This window comes from Dipodomys spectabilis, unplaced genomic scaffold (assembly GCF_019054845.1).
Source record: "Dipodomys spectabilis isolate Male_0828 unplaced genomic scaffold, ASM1905484v1 ptg000416l, whole genome shotgun sequence".
Lineage (NCBI taxonomy): Eukaryota > Metazoa > Chordata > Mammalia > Rodentia > Heteromyidae > Dipodomys > Dipodomys spectabilis.
This window is the reverse complement of record NW_024871093.1, coordinates 362906-386159: the sequence shown is the minus strand read 5'-3', so window position 1 is coordinate 386159 and position 23254 is coordinate 362906. Positions and strand designations below refer to the sequence as shown.

Genomic DNA, 23254 nt, shown 5'->3' with positions numbered 1-23254 from the left:
AGATAAGAATGATTTGTAATTAGCATAATAATTATATGCAAATGAATGCTTCTGAATTGCTCTAAAACACTTCTGAACTGTTTAAACAGCCCTCCGGAGATCTTGTTACTCTATTAATTTGTGTAGCAAATCTTTTTTTCATAGATCATGCAAAGATAAACTTCAGCCCAGCCCCTGTCCGAGTGATTATGAATTCCAAGGTGGTAGGACCTGAATTAATGAGGTTTACTTATACTGTATTAATGGCACTCCGTGGGAACCTGCTTGGGTGAGGAGTCACTGGGGAAATGTAATTAAAAATAGAAGAGAAAGCTGCTGATTAGAAAATAACTGTTGAAATCAGTTTCTTAAGCAAGTTAGTAAATGTTATTTCTTTTTACACCTCTGCTATTTGTTATTGCAACATTTACTGCCGACGTTCTTTTTAGCCTTTGGAGTCTGGCTTGAATATTATTGTCAGCCCAAGTTACATAGTTGGTAGTGGGGTCCTCCCTGACCGGATCCAGGAACCGCCTTGTTCTTCCAAGTGCCACAGTACTGAAGAAATGCAGGGCCTTGCTAGTGGATTGTGTTTGTTGTTTATCTTTGTGTTTGATTCCGCTTTTTCTCCCATCCTGGGCGTTGTTTCTCAGCTCTGGGCTAGTCATCTTACTCTCCAGAAAAGCCTACTAAGTAGCCCTGTCAAGTTTCTATGTGTATGAAGTTTCGGTTGCTGGGGCCCGGGCGGCTGGGGGGGGTGGGGGTCGGTGCTGGGCTTCAGGGACAGGTGTCATGAGCGCCATTGCCTTGAGTGATCGTCTCCTTGGCTTCCACTTTTTCCACTTTTCACCTGTGGTAACCCCCCTGTGTGCTTCCTTCAGCAGCTTCTGGTGTCTGGAGCTCCTCTTGATTTTCACAAGCTGTCAAGACCCTCTCCCAGCATGCCTCTCACCTCCCTCCCACTCCCTCCCCATTCATAATCATGAGCTCAGTCTGGGCTCAGGGACATGCATGCGATGGCCCAGTACAGATTTTACACATGCGTTTTGGGGGGAGGGGGGGCGGGGAATCAGCCACTGTGCTGAAAGATTCATAGAATGAATATTGTTTGTCTTGAGAATGAATGCGGTTTCTGTTGAGCCCCTGCATTGAGAGCTGGGCTGAATAGCAGATGCATACCCGAGAGGTAACGCGACTTTCCGACTCCAGTGATGGCAAAGTTATTTATACGAATCTCATGAATGTATTCTCCAGCTGCAGCATGCAGATTCAGTAACCTGTTTATTGATCATATCATGTTTTTATTTTCTTCTCCAAAGGGTAACTTGACTTCCACTTGCCTTGGCTTTTTTTTTTTTTTTTGACTTAAATCAGTGCTTCTGATGGAATAGAATCATATTAGCACTAACCCAAGCCTAGCTTATGCTGATGCCCTTGTATTTTCATGTTGTTGAGACATTGTTGCTGGTGGAGCAAGTAGTGTCTAGGGACATTGGGATGTTAGACCTAACTTGATAACGATGTGGTTTTCCTCGGCCCTCATCCTGGCCAAGCCTCTGGGCATTATGCAGATAATTAAAATTGGATCATAAAAAAAAACTTGAGCACAGTGTATCCTAGCAATAGCATTTTTCTCCTTTTAAACATGATTTTAAAGCCCATTTTACATAGGCATTTCTGTGGCCTAGTGAATGTGCTTGCTCGTTTTCCCAAGGATTACAGAGAGTGCATGGCCAATGCAGCCTTCAGAAAACCCAGGAGCCGGAGACCCGAGGAGGCTGCAGCTGTCTTCGCCCACAGTATTCTAAGAGAACTAATGAGATGAGAAGTCTGCAGCTGGTGGCGAGCACAATAAACCAGGAGCCAAGGGCTCCTTCCTCATCAGAGCCTCCCTTTCCCCCGGGACCCCGGAGGAGACAGAACACTAACAAAGCCAGCAGGCTGTCTCATTCCACTCGATTGCTCATTTGCAGCTATAATTGGTAGCTGAGGTTGCATTCTGTATGCTGAAACTGTCATACGTGCAGGAGTATATTTGTTCCTTGTGATATTGATATAACCCTGGGACGGTTTGAAATCCACACAAGACAAACGCTGACTAGGTGCACCACCATCAAATTGCAGCAAAACAAGACAATGTTCAAAAAAGTTCTGTGTTTGTTGTGGACACCAAATGGTGCTTGAGATGGCTGTACCCCCACGAGCTGCCTTTCTATATATCCTGTTACTAATTCATCTGATTAAACGTTTATGTCTTCAAACTCACACAAGCCCAGAAATGCCTAGGTTCTGACAGATGCATAGTTCCACTGCTTGCTGAAGGTTCAGATACAGTGGTTGATGACAGGGTTGTATGATACTTCCAGGATAATGTCTGTAACAGGCTCCTATTTTGTGTTCAAGAACAGCACTGGGGGAAGACTCATTGTCCTGTATTCTGTATCGGACCTGTGCGTCTGCTCTACAGGCCGGCCCGCTTGCCACATGGCTGTGAGGTGGTTGGCCTATGTCGATGACCTGGAATTTGTGGGCACTTTGCGGTCCTCTTTTTTTGGGGGGTCCATTTGTGGGGCCTGAACTCTGGGCTTGGACGCTGTCCCTCAGCTCTTCAGCTCAAAGCTAGCGCTCTACCACTTGAGCCACAGCGCCACTTCTGGCTTTTTTCTTTTTGCTTATGTGGTGCTGAGGAATCGAACCCAGGGCCTCAGGCATTCAAGACAAGTGCTCTACCACTGAGCCAACCTCCCAGCTCTGCAGTCCTCTTGTGTGATGTGCAATGTGAATTCCAGACTCCCTAAGAAAGGGGTGGGGGCATTGCACTTCCCCGCCAGGCTGTCCCCTCCTCATCTGTGAGAGGAGTTGGTGTCCCCATGATTCCATGATCCCACACCTCTGAACATGCCCCCCATTGCCTCACCTGCACTGATACAAGGGCCCAGAATTGTGCAGAGGTGCTTTGCCACACAGTGGGTTCGTCAGTATGTCTGTCTGTCACCGACGCCTGGCCTCAGCCTAGCTAGCAGCTAGACCTCTACTGGTGCCACGCTTAGCCTGGCTCCCGAGGTCACGGGTGCCTTGGTTAACAAAAGCTACGCCAGCCTTAGTCATCATTGGGTTATTTGTATAACACTCTTGCTTAATGGCATTGGTTCTGTTCTTTTAGCCCTGCTGGTAGTTATATGTATCGTGCCAGTTTTCTTTCTTTCTCTTGAAATGGGCCAGGTTTAAAATTCACAGTCTTTGTACACGATCCATTCCAAAATTCCAGTCCGCTCTTTTCCCTTCATATTTTAATAAAGGCAGGATCAGAATTTGCCTTTCCGTGATGACATGTTCTGTCAGCTCCGTGTTTTCCTTAATGGCACAGCCTGTAACCCATGGCCTCCCAGATGAGGGAAGTGGCCTGTTTGCTGCTCTCCTCTTCCCTGCTCTCCTCTTCCGCCTTCAGTGGTAAAAACAAACCAGGATGGGAGGGGAGGGAGCCCCGCCCCAGCCTCCAGACACCCCAGTCAGCCAGAAAGGGCGGAAGGTTTTTCCCTCAAATAGAATAAAATGGTTAACCGTGGCTAACCTCCTGCACTTTATAACAGTAATTTGTTTAATCTTTAAAATATTTTAGCCATAATGTAATCCTAACCATAAGATGGTCCTGCTTTCAAGAACTATTTTATACTGGTTTCTAAAATGTGTTCCTTTGTCTGGTTCGTTGGCAGTTGATAAACATGAGCTTCCTGATTTAGTGAGTCTTGTTTGTCTGTGTGTCTCAACTCTACTGCCCTTTTAGGCCCGGGACACCCCCCCCCCCCCCCCCCTCACACACACAGACACACACCTTCACTGGCTGGCCTCCTTCTCAGGCTCCTCCCCTGGCCAGCCTCCTTCCGCTCTGGCTCCTCAAACCCCTGCTCAGGTCTCATCTAGGTTCCAAGAGATTGTGATGCGCAGTTCATGTTTACTTTTGGGAAAAGTGAGCCTGTCCTTGAGCTTTGCCTTGACCTCTGATATAGAAGAACTGGTTTGGGAATTTCTTTGGGTTGGCGTTCATTGCAGAGCCAAGTCTTGAGCCGGCCTTGCACAGGATTCTTTTCTCACTCAGAAATGAGGTGGTTAAAGCTTTAGGGCGGCCATTGTGAGTTGGGACTGACAAATGTGTGCTGGCAGGCAGTGACTAAGCTCTGCATGGTCGTGCCCAGACACATCTGCGCCTGGGGGCTCCTGGAAGCTGCTCCTCCCACTTGGCTGGTGGGGGAAACGCTGACCAGCAGCTCCTGCCCGTGGCCGTGCCACCGTGCATACATCAAGACCTTGTGAAATAAGGCTGGCCCTTCTTGCTTCTTCTTTATTATTATTACTATTATTATCATTCAAAGGCTTCATTTTGCATGTTAGTTCATCAGTACTGTGTATCTGATCCAGCCACCCCCTTCCATCGTTCCCCCTATGCATCCCAACCCCATCTTGTAGCTTCTTCGACAGACTTCACACAGACTTAGTTCAAGTTAGTTCAAGGTCACCTGTTTCCCAATTATCTTTCTTTAAGGTTTGGTTTTCTCCTTAAATCTCACTTTTGTCCCCCCCTCCCTTCACATTATTTCTAACTCTTTTCCCCGCTAGCATGTTATGCTCATTTCCTGGGGAACGTGTGTCTTGAGAGGCTGCCGCTTTGCGTGTTGTCTTTGATTTGCAAACGTCTGTATTTATATTTGAGAGCTTGTTCAGTGTGTGCTCCATGCTTGAACTATTCTTATCTCTCTCAAACAGTGATTTTTAGCCAGGGCTTTCTATCAGACTTGTCTGGATGTTTTCCCCAAGTATGTGGTCCCTTCAAAAGTGATGCTGAGTCCCAGCTCAGAGAATCAACTTGAAAAAAGGCAGGCACGGGTGTGTGTGTGTGTGTGTGTGTGTGTGTGTGTGTGTGTGTGTGTGTGTGTGTGTGTGTGTGTGTGTGTGTGTGTGTGTGTGTGTGTGTGTGTGTGTGTTCGCTGGAGAATATTTATAAAGCAGAGAGGTTAAAGGTTTACTCCCAGAGGACATCGAGGGAAAGAGAAGTTACTGCTTTAAATGTAAATTTCAGGGCCATTCCCATAGGGCATGATGGAGTTAAGGCAGCCTGAGACTCCTTGTTCTCCCTTGGTAGTAAGGACCTGGTAGGAATGCCTTCCCTCTCCTCTGAGGAACTCTTCCATAGCCCTTGGCGCTCCATGGCCGATGGCTCCAGGCTGGCCAGCAGCTGAGATGTCTAGGGACACAGCCTTAGAAGGGGTCAGGCATGCCCAGTCATCCTGACTGCACTTGGTCACTGCAGACACAGTTGTCCTCAGTGGCGTGGGCAGGCTTGGCTCCTATCACAGTCTCTCCGAATATAGCCGTGGTGCTGCAGAGACTTCCCTGCTTAGCATCGCGTGCTGCTACCAGGGTAACACTGCGCGGAAGCATTTTGCCATTTGCACGCAGGAGCCTGGTCCTCCTGACCACTTTCTGTTGTGGGTTTCAGTACCTGCCATGAGCTGTCCTGCAAGACTCCAGAATGTTCTGGTTTTCTTCTCTGCCTCTGACTCTTGTTTTGTTTTTCAGGACTACAAAGCTGATGAAGACCCTGCATTATTCCAGTCAGCCAAGACCAAGAGAGGCCCACTGGGACCCAACTGGAAGGTACTGGCCGCTGACCTTTCTGACAGACAGAGTCTTGGCAACAGAACACTTGACAGGCCCCAAGTCTTGCGGCACGGGTGACGTTTAATCGAAAAAATAGAAGTGATATGGGATAAGGACTTGGGGCTAGATGCAGTTGGCCCATGAGTCTGCCCTGCACAGACAGACAGACCGGCCCTGCCGGCACGGCGCTGCGGCGCTGATAGCTCTCCCAGGCCACCGGTGCTGTAGTCTTCGGGGATTGTGATGAGCCTGTGCACAAATCCATATGAAATGAATGTTTGAAAAATCTGAACAAGTTCCCATCACTGAAGCTCGTATTCCAGGCCTTTTGGGAAAGGGGGCGCTGGAGAACAGTTTGTTACAAGCCACTGCCTTTCCTTCAGTCATGGGAGGACACAAGGCTGGCGGTCCATGGTGAGGGTTTAGGTGGCTGCAGCAATGTAGTAGATTTGAAAGACACCCCTGAACTGCTGGCAGACCCTTGCAAGCAGTATATCACTGCCGTGACTGCAGGGAGGAGCTCAAGGCCCTGCACAGACTCCACCCATGGGGTTGCTTGGTAACCAGCACACTGGGGCCGGAGTGGTCATGGGGCATTGGGGATGTAATCTCTCTTATTTTCATGTTTGTTCTCTGGGCACAGGTCACTTAAAAATTCTCCCAACTTAATGACCATGACTAGACATATAAGACCCAGAAAGTCATCAGTGCCACTTAGAAATGAAGGGCACCGGTGGCTCACACCTATCAGCCTTCGGAGGCTGTGGTCTGAGAATCACAGTTTGAAGCCAGCGCAGGCAGCTGTGAGACTCTTTATCTCCAATTAACAGCCAGAAAACCGGAAGTGACGCTGTGGTTCAAAGTAGTAGAGCACTAGCCTTGAGCTAAAAAGCTCAGGGACAGTGCCCATTCCCTGAGTTCAAGACCCAGGAATGACAGGAAAAAGTAATAATAATTTTTACAAAATGATGGGGTAGACTTAGAACATATGATATAAATACATTGTAAGGGCCAGTCACCAGTGACTCATACCTGTAATTCCAGCTGCTCAGGAGACTGAGATCTGAGGATTGGGGTTCAAAGCCAGCCTGGGTAGGAAACATCCATGAGGCTCTTATCTCCAATAAACCACTCAGAAAACCAGAAGTGGTGAGGTGGCTCAAGTAGAGTATTAGCCGTGAGCTGAAGAGCTGAGGGCCAACACCGAGGCCCAAAGTTCAAGCCTCACGACTAACCAAAAAAAAATTCATTGTAAGGGATTCGCAAAGTGTTCCCACTCTTTTCCATCTTTCTGGCTGTGGACTATAGAAGTCTGAATCAGGAGATGAACAGACACCCCCTGGAGCAGGCCCGGCCCAGGGCTGATGGCTCCTCCAAGGGCTGCAGGGAAGAGTGGGTGTGGCAGCTGAATATGGGATTCAAGCGGCTGCTTTTCACCCAGAAACTGCACTACAAGGCAGTGCGCTGAGACTTCAGGCCACATCTGTCTTGCGGGATCTCCTGCCTCGTCCTATGGCAGTCTGCAAGCATGTCTCATGATGACTTTTACCTAGTTTTCAGTCTCTTAGGAACTTAGGAAAATAGGTGCTTATGTTGCAGAAAGGGAAAGGCCCTTTTACAGTGGATAATGACTATGTGGGAGTGGCTTGAAGTTTTTAGAAATAACGTGAACTTAACATTTGTTAGCAGTCTCGACCCTTGGCCCCGTGCTTCACCCCAGCCCTGGCCATTTTTTGTGTTAAAAATAGTTCATTGGTCTGGCAGGGTGCTGCCAATAGTTACACCTGTCATTACAGATTGGCTGGTTGTTGGCTGTGCACATTAGCCAAACCATGGTGGGCGCAGCAGCTTCTCTTAGAAATCAAGTTCTGCCTAACCGTACTCCAGTGAATGAGTCACCCTGATTCAGAAATAACGAGAGTAATCAAGAATAACTAATTGAGCCATCTATTTGCTGCTTGGAGGAAAACAGAGTCAGAAGGATGACAGTAGGTGACAGCACAACGTAGACAGGCCTGGGCACCCGGGGCCCTGTTTCTAGCAGAATCTTCTGTAAATGTCGTTGCTCTCTTGCCATGCTCGGTGCTGTGGCTGGACTGGGGAGAGGAGAGGTGAGACATTCTGAACTTCTGAAGTCTGAGGAGGTGACGGGGAAGAAGAGATCCTACTCTGGGCTCCCTCATGCAGAGGTCTGTGCAGCAGTGCTCTCGTGCATTTCCTGGCTGCCGGGTGTGCAGCCTCTTCACACAGCCTCCGTAGCCCCATCCCACTCTGCTTCAGCAGAGGCTGCCGCCTCCCCAGTCCATATTCCCGAGTGTGTTCAAAGCCAAGTGCAGAGTCCTTGGTCGCTTCCCTCTTTGGTCTGTTGCAGTAGTGGGAATTGAACCCAGGGCTTCATACAAGCTAGGCCAAGCACTGTACTACGGAGCTACACCAGGTCTCTCGAGTTGTCTTATCCATGGTGGTATTCTCCTTCTCAGTACCAGTGTTTACTTACTGGCTGTCTGCATTAGAAGGCTTTCACACTATGAGAAGTGTGGCCAGAGAAACGATTGATGAGGAAGACAGGAGGACAGGCTGCCTGCCATCTTGGTAGCACCTGCTCACCGTGTGCAGGGTGTGTGGACAGCAGAGTCTCCCCTCACCCCAGAGACTCCCAGACCTCTGGTCCACACCTTTCTGTCTCCACCTGTCCTGCCCCATGCTGGCAGCTTGGTGGCTGTGCATCCACAGCACTTGCAGAATCTGCGTGCTGTGGTTCCATGTCAGAGAATCTAGACAGCAGCTGAGGGAGATCCATCAAACCACAGCTGTGGCTTAAATAACTTAACCCTTTGCTCCCAGCCTGTCTTTGCACGTTTCTAAGCAAGAGCATCGGGGGGTGACCTCAGGGTGGTGGTATGGTTAAATTATGGGGGCATTTCCGCACAGAGCATGTGTACTCAAAAGGGGTAGTGCTACTACCATCACCATAGAGCTTTGTCTTGGAAAACGGAATTTTATATATGCTACATATGCGGTTATGTGTGCGTGGTTCTGACAGGGCACAGCATCCCTGACACTGTCCAGCCGCCCAGGGGCGGATTGTCATATGTGCCACGGGCCCCTTTGCATTTTGTACTTGTTTTCTTTTTATAAAAACAAAACCCCAAGTCCCATAGACCTGGAGATACAGGCCTTGGTTGTCTATTCATTTTTCCTCTGAAGAAAGAATTTTAAAAATCTGAGCACGTGAACTATATTTTGTTACTTAAGAATGCGACACTTGCTGAAGTGACTCTATGCATAGTAATCGGGCTGCGATTTATAACCTGATTAAGATTTTTGCTGCAAGGCAGAGTAGCGGGTTTCTGATGGATGTGAATGCCGTGCTTCTCTGTAGCACTGTGTGTGTGTGTGCGTGCGTGCGTGCGCGTGTGTGTGCGTGCGCGCGCGCACGCATACACATTGTACATGTTTGTTCTGTGTGCGCATGCAAGTGCACTCTGCACATGTTTGTTCTCGTGTGTCTGGTGACCCTGATGTGACTACCTGTGTCATGAGATAAAATCCTTGCACACATGGATTCTCATAGCTTTCAAGTCACTGCCTGTGATCGGGGGAGGAGTTGTCATCTTGACAAATGGAGGCACTATGGAGAAGCTGGTGTCATTTTTACCCAGTGCAAGGCCTCATTTCTTCCTTCATTTAAGCCAACACCTCATGAAAACCCAAGCTTCTGTGTCTCTGTGCGCCACGGTTAATAATTAGGCCTCCGAAGGTCTCTCGGGGAGGCTTTGCCAACCCATCTGTCCCTCCTGGTGCCAGCATGGCTCGCGAGTCCCCCTAGTGCTCTCAGCAGTGACGTGGAAGAGGATTGGGTCAATTTTTGAAAATTTGGGTGGCTTTTGTATTATTTTATGTGCTTGCCCTTGCTTATCATGAGGACAAATGCTGTCTCCAGTCCAATAAGAGCTTCCTCCAGTGGAGTTGCCTCCTTTGCCTCTGGTGCTGTTTATACTGTTCTGTCAGGCTGTAGGTTTACCCAGGAAGGGCCCTGCTGCTATACCAGTGGAGGAGTCATAGAGACACGAATGCATCAGGTGCCACATCACCATGTTTGCTTTCTGTCCTAAATCCATAAGGTGGTGGTAACCTTGGGTTATCAGTGACATAAAGTTTAAGGTTTTAGACTGGACAGGATGTCTCATGCATGTGATCCTGTCTGCATAGGAGGCTGATATCGGGAGGATTGTGGTTTGAGGCCAGCCATGGGCATAGCTTCTCAACCCTCAGTGGTGTGAGGTGGCATCCTAGCTGTGTGAGTGGCTGTGATCAGGAGGATAATAGTTCCAAACTCTCCTGGGTTGGACAGTCCATGAGACTGCATCTCAACAAAAGAGCTGGGCATGGTGGAAGTGAGACCCTATCTCAGAAATAATGCACAACACCTTCAGAGTAACAATAAAGTTACATTTTTTAAAATGGGTGAAAAAAGAGCTAGAGAGGCATGGAAATAAAGTGCCTGTCTAGCAAGACTTCAAGCCCCCATCTCCCTCCCTCAAACAATGTGTGACTTTGTTGTCCAGGAATAGCAGTGATTTAAAGTGGAAGATGAGCAGCAAGCAGAAATCTAGCAGTGGGGTCCTTTGAGATAGATGCTGATGGGACAGAGGCTGGGAATTCCTCCAGCGGCTCCGGAGCCAGCGGCCTCTCCTGGGTAGCTGCCCTGCTGGACAGGCAAGCAGTGCCCTCCCATTCCCACGTCTAGAACACGTCAAGGCCCAGGAAGGATGTGAAGGCATTTGGACATGGGCTTCCTCCTCCCTTGTGATCTCATATTTGAAACCTCATAGTGGGTAACATAAAGGCCTCAAATCCTGGCTGGCTGATTTGGGTGGGAGGATGGGGGTGCCTGGTTTGCTGGCTAGGTTTTTTTCATCTTTAAATATGCATGTGGCATATTTAGATTAGGTAACTAGTGCTTGCCTTGCCTGGGCTGCAAATACCACCGTTCCCGGCAGCGACACACTGAAGACAGTGTCTTAAGTGACAGTCAACAGAGTCAGTTTCTTGTAGATCCCTTGAGATGCCATCAGGAGCAGCAAAGTTTTCTTCGTTTGAATACGAGCATGTAGTTTTGCTCACACAGAGGGACACTCCTGTTCCAAGGAACCGAGGCCGTTGTCAGATGACATACGTGCCTTATAGAACAGGTGTGGGCTGCAAAAAGAAGCCATTTGTGCAAGCTAGGAAATAGACCTATTATCCTCGCACAGGCAGGAGGCTTTCCTGCCTGGATCTCATGTGGCCTACATTTGTGACTTGAGCCTTTGAGCTTCATCTCACATTGACGTCTTCCAGCCCCTGAGCCCCACTGCAGTTCCGTGGCTCGTCGCGTGGCATCCACGTCAGGTCAGCGTGGGAGGAGGTTTGCACTGTCATCCCTTCCCACCTGCTGAGACCCCCTGGGTTTTATACCCTGGGTTCTGTTTCTTACTGTGATACAGGTTGTGGCTAGTGTGGAGGTACTTTCTCTTGGTTAGCTGGGCATCAGTGGCTCACACCACTACTCAGAAGACAGAGGTCTTAAGGATTGCTGTTCAAAGTCAGCATGGGCAGGAAAGCCCATGAGACTCTGACCTCTCCAATTAACCACCAAAAAGCCGGACATGGAGTTGTGGCTCAAGTGGTAGGATGCTATCCTTGAGCACAAAAAACTCAGGGATAGCACCCAGGCCTTGAGTTGAAGTCCCAAGAACAGAGCCAAAAAAAACCAAAACAAAAACAAAAAAACAATTCATAAGCTAGGTGTAGATGGCTCATGTCTGTAATCCTAGCTACTCAGAGTGCTGAGATCTGAGGACCTCAGCTCAAAGCCAGTCAGGGCAGGAAAGTCCATGAGACTCATAGTTCCAGTTAACCACCAGAAAACTAGAAGTGAAATTGTGGCTCGAAGTAGTAGAGTGCTAACCTTGAGCAAAGTAAGCTCAGGGACAGCCTCCAGACTCCGAGTACAAGACCCACTACCAGTACCACCACCACCACCACCAATTCATTTGTTTGGAACTTAGTGTGTATACTTAATTTACAGAGAATCGACAGAGTCTAAAGTTGGCCAGCAGACTCAGCTGCTGTGTCCTGGCAGCTGAGATGATGGGGAGGTAGAGAGCGGAGTTTCCTGAAGCTCACCTGTCTCCTGGAATGTGTATATATGTACTGAGACTCTGGCAGGAGCCCTTACAGGCTGTTTATTTTGAACTCTTAGTGAAATCTGGGCTGCAAACAGACACTGTAAAATCAGCCTCTGAATGTGAGTGGCAGTGTTGCCAGGAGCAGTGAAGTTAACATCCGAGGAGCCGGGGTCCTCAGAGAGGTTACCGAATTTTACAGAGCACTGAGAGCACACACGATTTTAGCTTGGCATTTTAAAATTTGTGTGTGTGTGTGTGTGTGTGTGTGTGTGTGTGTGTGTGTGTGTGTGGCACATGTACAGACTAGAAAAAGTTTACAGAATGCTTCTGAATTCTCCCCTCCCCCCCTTAATTCTCTTTTACCTTTGTGTATCCATTGTTTGCCACAGATTCAAGAACGAGTCTCGTGGCTGATATGAGCTGATTGCTCACCAGCGCTGTGAAACGCGCTGCGTTTGTTTACTCAGGCTGTGTGGTGCAGTGTACGTTACTTCCCGCAGGCCCTGGGCCGCATACCTCACAGTAACCCAATATGCGGGTTTAAATTAGAAACAGGACTTGTGTGGGGGAGCTTCGTTTTATAGTTAGTAACGTGAAATGTAAGGAATCTGGTGAATACACAAACCATTGAGATGCAATTTTGGAAACATTTCATGACTAACCAGTGCTTGCAACTCTCCAGTGCTTGTTATATTACAGATGAAATTTTTTAGTTCTGCAGAAGAAATTTTAGTTCTGTTAGACTATGCTGGTAGCCATGGCTCTTTACTGAGCCTCTGATGGCTTTTTTTTTTTTTTTGTAACCAGCCAGTGTTCACCTCCTTTTAAAAATGACCCCTTTAAAATTGTCATGCTTTAGTCCATCAATATAAAACTCAGGTTTTCACAGAATTTTCATTTACAGCTCAATAGAATTCATCTTAATTGTCTCACCTCCATGGGGTGAGACACTAGATTTCTCCTCAGTCAGAACTGTATGTGAAAGACCTTAATTCAGATTTTGGCTTCATTTGTTTTGGGATTTCTTTGGTCATTTTAGAGACCTAGTTCTCAGTAGGGTGCCCGGGCTAGCCTTGAACCCTGGGCTCAAGCAGTCCTACTGCACCAACATCAGAGTCGCTAAGATTACAGACCCATACCCTGCCTGGATTACTTTGGGGACTTTCTCTGTTTTAAAATCTATTTTGTGCCATTACTTTGAATTGTGGGTCTCTAATTCAGCTTTTTTCACTCATGGCTGAGGCTGTACCACTCAAGCCACACAGGTTTTTGCTCATTCGTTAGTCATAAAAGTCTTCAAGATCCTCAGGTCTCCGCCTTCAGAGTAGCTAGGATTACAGACATGAGCTACTACTGTCTCCTGGCTTGGGGTCACTTTTAAATCCTTAGAGAGGAAGCCGCTGTTGAGCTTTGCCTTCAGCTGCTGTAAGTGCTCTGAGGGCTGAGCACACAGACTGGAAAATAAGCTTTACCCCAAAATTTAACTGCCCCCTCCCAGTGTAACTCTTCTTTGAAAGGTAGGGTTTTACTGTTGCTTTGCTGTTGATTGGAATTTTTATTGATTTATTTTTATTTTTGCCAGTCATGAAGCTTGAACTTAGGGCATGGGCACTGTCCTTGAGCCTTTCTGTGTTCAAGGCTAGCACTCTACTACTTGAGCCACAGCACCACTTCCGGCTTTTTCTGTATATGCACTACTGAGGAATTAAACCCAGGGCCTCATGCATGCCAGGCAAGCACTCTACCACTGAGCCACATTCCTAGCCCTGAGATTTTTGTTTTTGTATTGTAATTATAAAGATGTTGTGCAGAGGGTAGGTTACAGTTGCAAAAGCTTCTTTTTAAAGGCTGTGCATATTAAGAGCCATGGTTTGAAAGCCCATGAAGAATCTTAACCATTTGATCTAGAGCGTAGACATAAATGTAGGGTTTTGCTTTTACAAATAAATTACAATATTTCTATTTCCTTGCCTGGTGAACCTGACACATTTCTTAAAGTGAGAATTCTGTATACTTTAGGATATGAACAGCTATATGCCTTGTTATTGCACAGTGTCAGATTTTAGGCCAGGAAGGGAGGGAAAGGATTCCTGGTGCTTCACTTAACCCCTAGGGCGTTCACATTTTCTGTTTCATCTAGTAGAATTTTAAAGCCCTGTTAATGGAATCACTAGTTTCAAGATGGCCTCCTGTGAGGCATTTTTGGAATTGCACATGACCTTAAATGCCACGCGTGTATTAATAACCGTCACAGAAGCAGAGGGGATGTTTGTGTTTTCTCCACTTGGTCTGGAGACCATTGTAGATGGGTTTCTCTGCCTCCCACTGAGACATTGGTACCAGGAATCCAGCCACCGACGAAAGGCAGCCAGCTTTATGTTGACTTTTTCCCTGAAAGGATGTGTTTTTAAGAATATTTTTGCATTGGGTAGAGAATATGATTGAACTGGGCATCAGTGGCTCATGCCTGTAATCCTAGCTGCTGAGGATCGCGGTTTGAATGAAGACAGCCCAGGCAGGAAAGTCCATGAGACTTTTCTTCACTAAACTACCAAAAAAGCTAAAAGTGGAATTGTGTGGCTCAAGTGGTAGTGTGCTAGCCTTGAGCAAAAGAAGCTCACAGACAGGACCAGTAAACCCCCTCCCCCTCCCAAAAGAAAAAAAAAGATTGAGATTAAATATACATCTTAGATCTGAGAAGATGAACACTGAAAACTAGATCTTTTTGTCCCATTGATTTTTAAACTACATCTTGTTGATCATTGTTGTTGTTTGTTTTTAGCTAGTCTTTTTCTGGTGTTTCTTTTAAAATTGTTATTGGCAAGGTAATGTTACAGTTATGTAAGTCAGGCAATGAGTACATTTCTTTTTGAACAGTTACTAATAATTAGTATGTGAACTAACTGATCTGCACCGCTTGCTGAGCTCACTAAGGAAGCATGAGAAATAAACCTGGAGAGTAGTTGTAGCCGGGGCTCTCTGTGCTTGCAGCCCATGCTCGCCTGGTGTGTTTGTGTTCCCTTTAGCTTCTTCTCTGACCAGAGCCCTGCCCACCCCACCCCTACGCTTTCACTCACAGGAAAATTCTAAAGAGCTAGTGTTCTCCCAGATACACCCAGGGTTCTAGGAAAAAATGTGCAGCCCCTGCACTGCGTGTGCAGAGCTGGGCTTACACACCCCACATTTAGTTTCAGATCATCCTTGTAGAGAAGAGAACTGTGAGAGTCCACCCAGCCTTTCCTCTGCTCGAGGGGTAGGAGACCAGGCCGACAGCTTGTCTTACCGTGGAAGCTGTACCCCTGCTCCTTGTTTGAGTGTGTAGCAGCCACCTCCCACCTCTGCCCACCACGTGGCCCTCACTGGGTTTGAAAGCCCCTCGGCCTCGGCTCACTGCTTGCCGAAGAAGGTTGCTTCGCAGAGCTGGGGCCTGGGAAGCCAGCTGTGTCCTGTGGTGGCTGTTCCCTGCCAGAGCACACTGCAGCTGGCAGCGGGGAGGACCAGGGCTATGGCATCCACGGCGGGAGGCTGCTTCTTTTGGAAGAAATCACTGGTGTCTTTCTGTCCTGTCTGCGAGCCCCTGGTCCCCAGCCTGACAGCGCAGAGCACAGTTGAGGTGTACGTAGGAAAGACGCAGGGTGTGTGCCCACTCAACTCACACAAGATGCTTACATGGTGCTGTCCCCTAGGTGGAGCATGGGTGTGCACGGTGGCTTGAATGGGATGGTTCCCCCGCTGCCCTTATTTCCGTGACCTTTCCTGTGGCAGTGCTTCATTCAGCAGCCACTAGGCTCGCCTCCCCTGGAGGCCCTGGTGGGTGTGGCTAGAATGAGCAGTTGGGCGGGCTTGCACCTGTTCATCTTCAGAATAGAAGCTAACTTCAGGGGGGAGTGCGTGCAGCAAGTGTGACTTCAGCACCCCTGAGGCTCTGATGTCCTCGTGTCACTCCACAGTCCCTCCTGAAGTCACCATTTCCCCTTCTCAATTTTCCTCCTCTAGAAGGAGCTGGCCAGTGACCCTGACTGTCCTCAGATGTGCGCCTATAAGCTGGTGACCATCAAGTTCAAGTGGTGGGGCCTGCAGAGCAAAGTAGAAAACTTCATCCAGAAGGTAAAGCTGAACATCTCAGGCACAAACGGGAAAGGAGGGAAGCCCTTCCTTTCTCCTTTCTGGGAGGGATTACTGTTCCTGCCTACGTCATTTCTGCCCTTTTTATTCCCCAAGATAGAAAGTGAGATGCCAGAAGAGGTTGTAAGGGCTTTCTTTAGGGACAGGCATAGCAAGTTTTGTTCAGAGTACTTCCCTGGAGTACCTACCCTATCTAGCGTTAAAGGGCTCTTTTGTGGAATAGCAGGTCCCCCAGCTTCCTGCCTCTTGCTGGAGAGGGAGCAGACTATGTGCTGAAGGACCCAGCTCAGCTGGACCCTTCTGCAGCCCCACCATACACACACACACACACGCACACGCACCTGTGCTGTGCTTTCATGGAGTACTGTCTTGGGAGGCCCTCCCAGAGAATCAGTGCATTCGAGATTCGATTGCTGTGACCTAAGAATGGAGTACAAGTAAGATGGGCAATCCGATCTCAGAGGGGGAAGCACTGCAGTAGGGTAAATATAGCTCTTGGAGCATTTGCAAGGTCCTGGGCACCCTCCTCGGACCACACACAACCACAAAGCACTCGTGGGTATAAGTACACACGCAGCAAGCTTGAAAAAGCCCCTTGGCATGTTCCCTTCCTGGATGTGCATATAGGCTCCACTGTTAACAAAGATGTCCCCGTTATGTCTCTGAGGGGTTGCCACACACAGTCATTCTGTGTCACCATAACTTTCCTACTTTTAACATACTGTAAACATTTGAAAAATGCTGGGAACTCTGGTTATTCTGGGGCCTGCCTAGAGCTGGCTTGTAGTAAGCACTGTAAATACTGCCTTTCTTCCCCTTGGATCATAGTAATAGATTAATCCAGTTCTGATAAAAAGTCACACATGTAATTAATGAAGTCCCCACCCTCCCTTCGTGGAAGAAACGTTGAAAGGATTGAATAGTGTCCAGAAACACTCAGTGTTCCGTGCAATTTTCTCTCTCCTTGGGAAGCTTGAGTGCTGCTTGTGTACATGACTATACATGCACACATGTATAGTGGCAGTCATCAGTAGCATAGGAAAAGTAATGCGGGGTAGCCACTGATAAAACACAGTGACCACAAAGAGCCCAGGAGTCTTCTTTGAGCACGTGATTGAATTCTGCCTCACAGTATACCTTCAAAATGCAGAGAGGTGAAGAACAACATGCAGTTTCATAGCAGGAAAAGAAAAACTAGTTGACCTTTGCTCGCTGACATTCAGAAAAAGGTAAAAATAGACAGGGTCCAGCAGGCCTGCGATGGGAGCGTGCACATGTGTCTGTCTGCGTTCTACAAGATCATTACACTTCTGCCAGGGGTGATTATTTGCTGTTTTATGATGCTATTGCCTGAATACTAATCCATTTTTAGTGGGTCTTTTCAAAACAAGTATCTGTGCATTTCTTGGGTGAATCGAAACATGTAATACATTAATGTGTCATTAATCTTCAATCTTTTAACTGTCTTACACTAATTTTCTTCTTTGTTTTAAAAGCAAGAGAAAAGGATATTTACAAATTTTCACCGCCAGCTTTTCTGTTGGATTGACAAGTGGATCGATCTGACAATGGAAGACATTAGGAGAATGGAAGATGAGACCCAGAAAGAACTAGAAACAGTAAGGCAGCCGGGCAGGGAGCTCCTCCCATTTCCTCTGTTCCTTAACTGCCTGCTTAGCAAGCCATACTGAAAGCCACTGCTCTGGGTGTATTTATTCATTAGAACAACGTTTCTCAGGTCCTTGCCTCCCTTCCTAGGCTGGGATTTCCTCTTGGTTGGGCACTTTCCTGGGACTCTCTTACTCTACGAGCTGTTCCTAAGAGACGCCCCTGGCTCCATATTCTTTCTCGCACTTCAGCTCTGTGTGGCTCTCGCTTGGTCAGACCCACACAGGGCTGGCAGTTGGCCTCCCAGCAGCACAAAGGGCTTGGGCGCCATGCGCCCACTTCCCTGTTCTTCAGACAGGTAGGGCAGTGTTGTGGTCACCCCCAGCGGTGTCCTTGCCCCTCTCCTGGGCAGCGCTGACCCTGTCATTCTAGGTAAGTTTTAGATGATTCTCCTCGTGGGATGATTCTCCTCCCTCTGCCATGGGCGACTCCTGTCCCACCTAATTCTACTGGCTTCCTCTGGCCTGGGTCTGGTTTTGGTTTTTCCCAGGGCCACGCTTGTCTGCAGTTGGCAGTGAGACCCTATGGGGGAAGGGACCCCAAGGAATGGCCAGGGCCACGCAGAGTTCCCCCCACTGCCAGCAGGCCCGGCTCTGCCCTGCGCTCCCTACAGGTGGAAGGCCAGGGAGCCCCTGTGCCTCAGGAGCCCCATTTCATTGTGGAGAGTGGCTGCAAAGCAGTCTCTTGGCGCAGAAGGAAATCTGTCTCTGGCACACAGCATCGTAAAGAATCTGTTTAAAATTGCTTACTTTGGGTGATTGCAGCAGGTCTGCTTCTAATTAGCTTTGTCCAGACCTGAGAGGACTAGGACATACTTTCTTTATAAGGCAATGAAATACTTCAGCCTTATCTTATACACAAAGTAAACTATAAGCAGACTCCAACTTATGAATGGATCTTGCTCCAAAACTCTTTTCGTTTGATTGATTGAAATCTGGAACCTCTTTCCCCATAGAGACAACACGATAGCTTTGAGGTTTGGCTTTTTAGAGCGATCCATTTCACATAGTAAAAGTGGGCCTCAGGCCTGGCTCCCGGAGGGGAGTCTTCCTCTGCCCTGGTCTTGTCTTCAGGTCATAGGAGCTCTTCTTCTGCCTTCCAAGCCTATTGCCCACCTTAGCCTTTTCCCCTTCTCACCAGTCACAAGCAGCTAATTTCACTCCTGCCCTGCCCTGCCCTGGCCAGGCCTCCTAGCAGCAGGAATCCATGCCCCCCACTAGCTCACTACACACCGCTGCCCCATCTGTAACAGAGAGAGCCTGACAGCAGGACTGTTCCCCAGGCAAGAGCCCATCTCTGGGTTCCCATGATCAGGTGGTGCACACAGCCCACCAGTCCTGCAACCCCCATTTTGGACTGAATGGCTGAGCCCCTCTCCTCCCCCCCTCCCCCTTCCCTCCCCAGTTGTCCATGTCCTGACACCTGAGCACACCCTAGGCCCAGGACCACATGATGAGACCCCTTGGGAGCAGAGATGGTGCCAAGGCGGCATTCCTGGGCCTCCTCCCTCGTGGTAGAGGTGTGCCAGGGAGACAGCTGAGGACCTGCGGCCACACTGAGTGCTGGCATCGGAACACGAGCTGCTTTTTGCTCTTGCAGCAGAGGGTGGGTGTCTCCTCCTGTGGCATCGCAGTGGCTCATGCGGTGGCCAGGAGGCTCCCAAGGAAGCTCTCACCTCCCAGTCAAGAGGGTCCGCCTCTCCCTCTCCACCCTCAGGAGGTGCCTGGTCACCTGATGAGCTGAGAGCACTCTTTGTTCACCAGGATTTTTAAGGATCAACTTCCCACCCCAGATAGGCTTGGCCCTGGAGCAGAAGGCCCCGCACCCTGGCAGCTGATGGGGGAGGGGGGGCGCGGGGCGGGCTGGGGAACTTCAGAAATGTGTTTTGTTTTCTTGGTTTAGTTTTCCCCTCGTCTGTGTCCCTTCTGATGCCTGGCCTTTCTTTTGCGCTTCGCTTCGTTGTGTGCTGTCTGCTGTTCCTGTGCTCGCTCTTCCCTCCGTTCTCCTTAGCAACAAGCTGCCTTTAAAGACCCCCCCCCTCCCCCTGCCCTGCAGCAGCCGCAAAGATGGCCACACACTCATGTCTCCAGGCCTGGTCCAGGGACCGCGGACATGTGGATGGACAGAGTTGGGGCTCCCCATTCCTTGGCCAGAACTTGCCCCCACCCTCTACCCCTTTGGTGCCTTTGGGGAGTTCATGTGGCCTGCCGGCTTTTGTTTCTTGGGTCCAGAAATGCCATGTGTATTTCCATGCTGCGGTGGAGAGCCTTCTGCCAGCCTGTCTCTAAGCCAGCCCTGTTCCCGGGCCCTCAGGCCCCCACTGTCCCCGCGATGGGCCAATTCCAGCAGGCAGTGACTTCTAGGTCTCGTTTCTCTCCTTGCTTGCTAACGCCCTACCTAGACTGATTTCAGCAGCTCACAATTTTATTTTACGTCTAGATGCGTAAGAAGGGTTCCGTCCGAGGCACGTCGGCTGCTGATGTCTAGATGAGCCCCTGTAGGGTCAGAGACAATATCATACTGTGTAAGTGAAGCCCACCCGGGTGCGGAGTCTGGTGAGGGGAGTGAACTTGCTGAGCAGGGGCTCGTGCCAGCTCCGTGCTGCACGCGTGTGGTTTACACGGAGGACTGAGAAGAAAGACATCTCTCTAAGTGGACAGTGAGCACATGAGTTCTCACCTGTGTGAGAGGGACTGGGACCAGCCAGGTTAGAAGTAGGAAGGAAACCCAGACCAGTTCCTAGTATGGCCTCTGACACCGAGAGCCATGCGCACGGTGATAGCGCAGCACTGTCCTGGGGACCGGCCAGCTTCCCACAGCCAGCCGCCCAGTAGGGAAACATGGAAATGAGTGCGAGAGAAATCAAAGGCCTTGGTCCCATGGCCTAGGCCGACCTGCATGAGGTTCCTGTGCCCCACGGGCCATCACAGTGGCCCTCTCTTCCCCTTGCAGGCAGCTTTACTCCACACACACACGTAAACGTTACTCATTTGCAGAATAAGCGTAGTGGTTATTTCTCTTAGAGGACAAAATGCCGTGAGAGTCTTCGGCAGCAGCAGTGAGCAGTCTCTGTACACACGGGACGAACTTGTGTGGGGAGGGAGAGCCAGCGGGACACAGTCCTCCCCTTCCTCCCCGCCTCTCCCCTCCCCTCCTCCTGACTGGGATAATCGGCTGTGGAAAGGAGCCCCTGTGCCAAGTAAGAATGAAGGACTCTTCCAAGAGTCTTCGAAGCTCACGCTTTTAAATTCAGTGTTCATTTAATTTTGTTGTTGTTGTTGCTTTTTATTAAGTTCTCCTAAGTTTCTGCCATTTATTTCTGCTTATTTATTTTCCCCTCTGATGAAACGTTAAGGTCCCTATGAGTAGAAAACCAAAACCTTGTCCATCTGTGAGGTTTGAAGGTATATACACTCTTTCCACTCAGAGTACGGGGCAAGCAGTGCCTGCCCTGCGCGCTCTAACAGCCCGCGCTGTCTTCCGCTCTTCCCACAGTTACGTAATCAAGGTCAAGTGAGAGGAACCAGCGCAGCCAGCGACGAGTGACGGAGGACTGACGGCATCACGCAGACGCAGGTCCCGGCGTGCGCGCACGCGCGCGCCTCTGTCTGTAGCTGTATATAGAACGCATGTAGAGCTACAGACGCCAGGTACACACTCGTGTGTATATATGTACATACAAACACACGGAAGGGATCCGCACAGCTCCCCAGCTCTGCACCTGCATTCAGCAAGAGTGCAGAAGGAAATATTTTCAATATATACATACCTGGGATGGATTTGAGTAATTATCAGAGTAATACCATTAATGGATGAATTGACTGCAATGTGATCCCAGCTGGTATGCTTCATAAATGTCAAATTGTGGACCAATACATATATAGCCTTTTGTTACTTTTCTGTTCTTTTCAAGTCAGTCTCCTGTAAATTTTTTGTTTCAGTCCTATAAGCAACTAGACTCCCCGAAACCGCTTCACCACTTTTCGTTTTTTTTTGTTTTTGGTATTCCAATGAATTTGAAATATAAACCCTGAATGTATTTATAACTATTTATTTCTGGATGGTTGTTATCATCCAGCCAAATTTGACGATCTCTATTAAGTATAAACCCATTTTTACTCGTTCACCCCCAAGGGAAGAGTCCTTTTAAAAAGAAATTTCCCAGTTTTTATTGGATTTTTGTATTTTAAATTTCAAGTATTTTTCTACATCAGACGTAGTTAAAAAAAAAAAAAAACTGATATGACGGTTTGTGATTTCTAATAAACACAAGGTGGTTTGAAGGCTCTTGTTAGGCAAACCGAGGGGTCGGTCCTTGAACCCGAGCAGCAGCGGAAGGGCCGCGCTGCGTGGAGTCTTGCTTGTGAAAGGACCGGTTCCTGCCGCAGCGTGGCCAGGGCGGCCAGTGGGCAGAGCCTGCTCTTCCCACCGCCCTGCTGTTCAGGGGACCCTGGCTCTGGGGCAGGGGCAGTAAGACGCAGCCGGCCGGCCGGCCGGGGCTGGCCTGCGCGAGACCTGTGTGCTCGCAGCAGGGCATTCAGCCAGAACCCAGGGTGGCTGGGCACAGTGGAAGTCGCTGCCGCCTTGTTTTTTCCTTTTTTTCCTTTTTTTTTTTTTTTTTTTTACTTTTCTGTTTTTTTAAAGAAGGAACAATAGCTAGGGAAGATTTTTTTCTTTTTCTTTTTTATCAACTTTCTCTGTCTGAATGCCTGTTCTCCTGTCCTGTCCTGGAGGCTTGAGTTGGCCTCTTGGTCATAAGCTGCCCTCTTTAACCTGCAGTCCCCTCCCTCACGTAAGCTGTCAGTCCTGCCTGCCCCACCTACTTGGGGGTGGGGCCCCGTCCCTGCCTGGAGGCCCGCCTCCCTCTCCTCCGTCCCAGTCCTCCTGTGCCCAGGACAAAGGCTTGTGTTTACTGCCAGGGCCGGTTGCACGGTGGGGGATAGGCTTGGTCAGAGCGGAATCATGGTCCTGCGGGGTGCTGCCTATTTGGGGCATCTGGTGCCATGCAGAGCCTGGCTCTGGCCTCTTCACAAACCCTGTGCACTGGCGTCTAGAGTCTGGCCCAGAGCCTCAGGCACATCAAATGCTTTTCTAACAACTGGAGGTGGGGGGGAATGCGTGGCGAATGTAAAACACCCCGTTTACCTGGCGGCCTCCTGTGTAAATTACAGTAAAGCAAAGCAAACGAAATTTAAACAAGAATAATAATAAATTTGATCACTAAAGCCCCCCTGTGTGCTCGAGCAGTTGACTCCTGGTGCTGTGTCTATTCTCGACTCCTTCGCCAACTAGGCCGGCTCGGTCGGCTCGGCAGTGACGGCCATCCTGCTCTTCAGAAATAAAGACAACAGATTTATCCATGGAATAATGCACCTGTGCCACACACTCGCTTGTCCTGTTTGGTCTCTTACGCCGTTTTCTGTCTTTAAAAACAAAGTGATAATCTAATGACAAAAGGTGGGTGCGGGGGGAGCTGGGAAGGTGGCTCAGTGGTAGAGCGCTTGCCTTGCATGCACGAGGCCCTGGGTTCCATTCCTCAGCACCACATAAACAGAAAAAGCTGGAAGTAGCGCTGTAGCTCAAGTGGTAGAGCACTTGCCTTGAGCTGAAAAGCTGAGGGACAGCGCCCAGGCCTGGAGTTCAAGCCCCATGAC

At 49.0% G+C, this 23254-nt stretch overlaps 1 protein-coding gene across 2 annotated transcripts in view; it reads left to right on the top strand.

Annotated features, from left to right (window-relative positions):
- Pitpnb (phosphatidylinositol transfer protein beta) overlaps nt 1–22843 on the top strand; it is a 56060-nt gene extending 33217 nt beyond the window's left edge. Inside the window, exons 8-12 of one of the 2 annotated variants that reach the window (XM_042667660.1) lie at nt 5554–5631; nt 15804–15914; nt 17429–17551; nt 20040–20124; nt 21096–22843. In XM_042667660.1, coding sequence (XP_042523594.1) covers nt 5554–5631; nt 15804–15914; nt 17429–17551; nt 20040–20087 — 360 coding nt within the window. In that variant the 3' untranslated portion in view covers nt 20088–20124; nt 21096–22843. The remainder of the gene's footprint in view (nt 1–5553; nt 5632–15803; nt 15915–17428; nt 17552–20039; nt 20125–21095) is intronic. The other variant, XM_042667659.1, reaches the window with a different exon arrangement.
- Nucleotides 22844–23254: the final 411 nt, after the last annotated feature.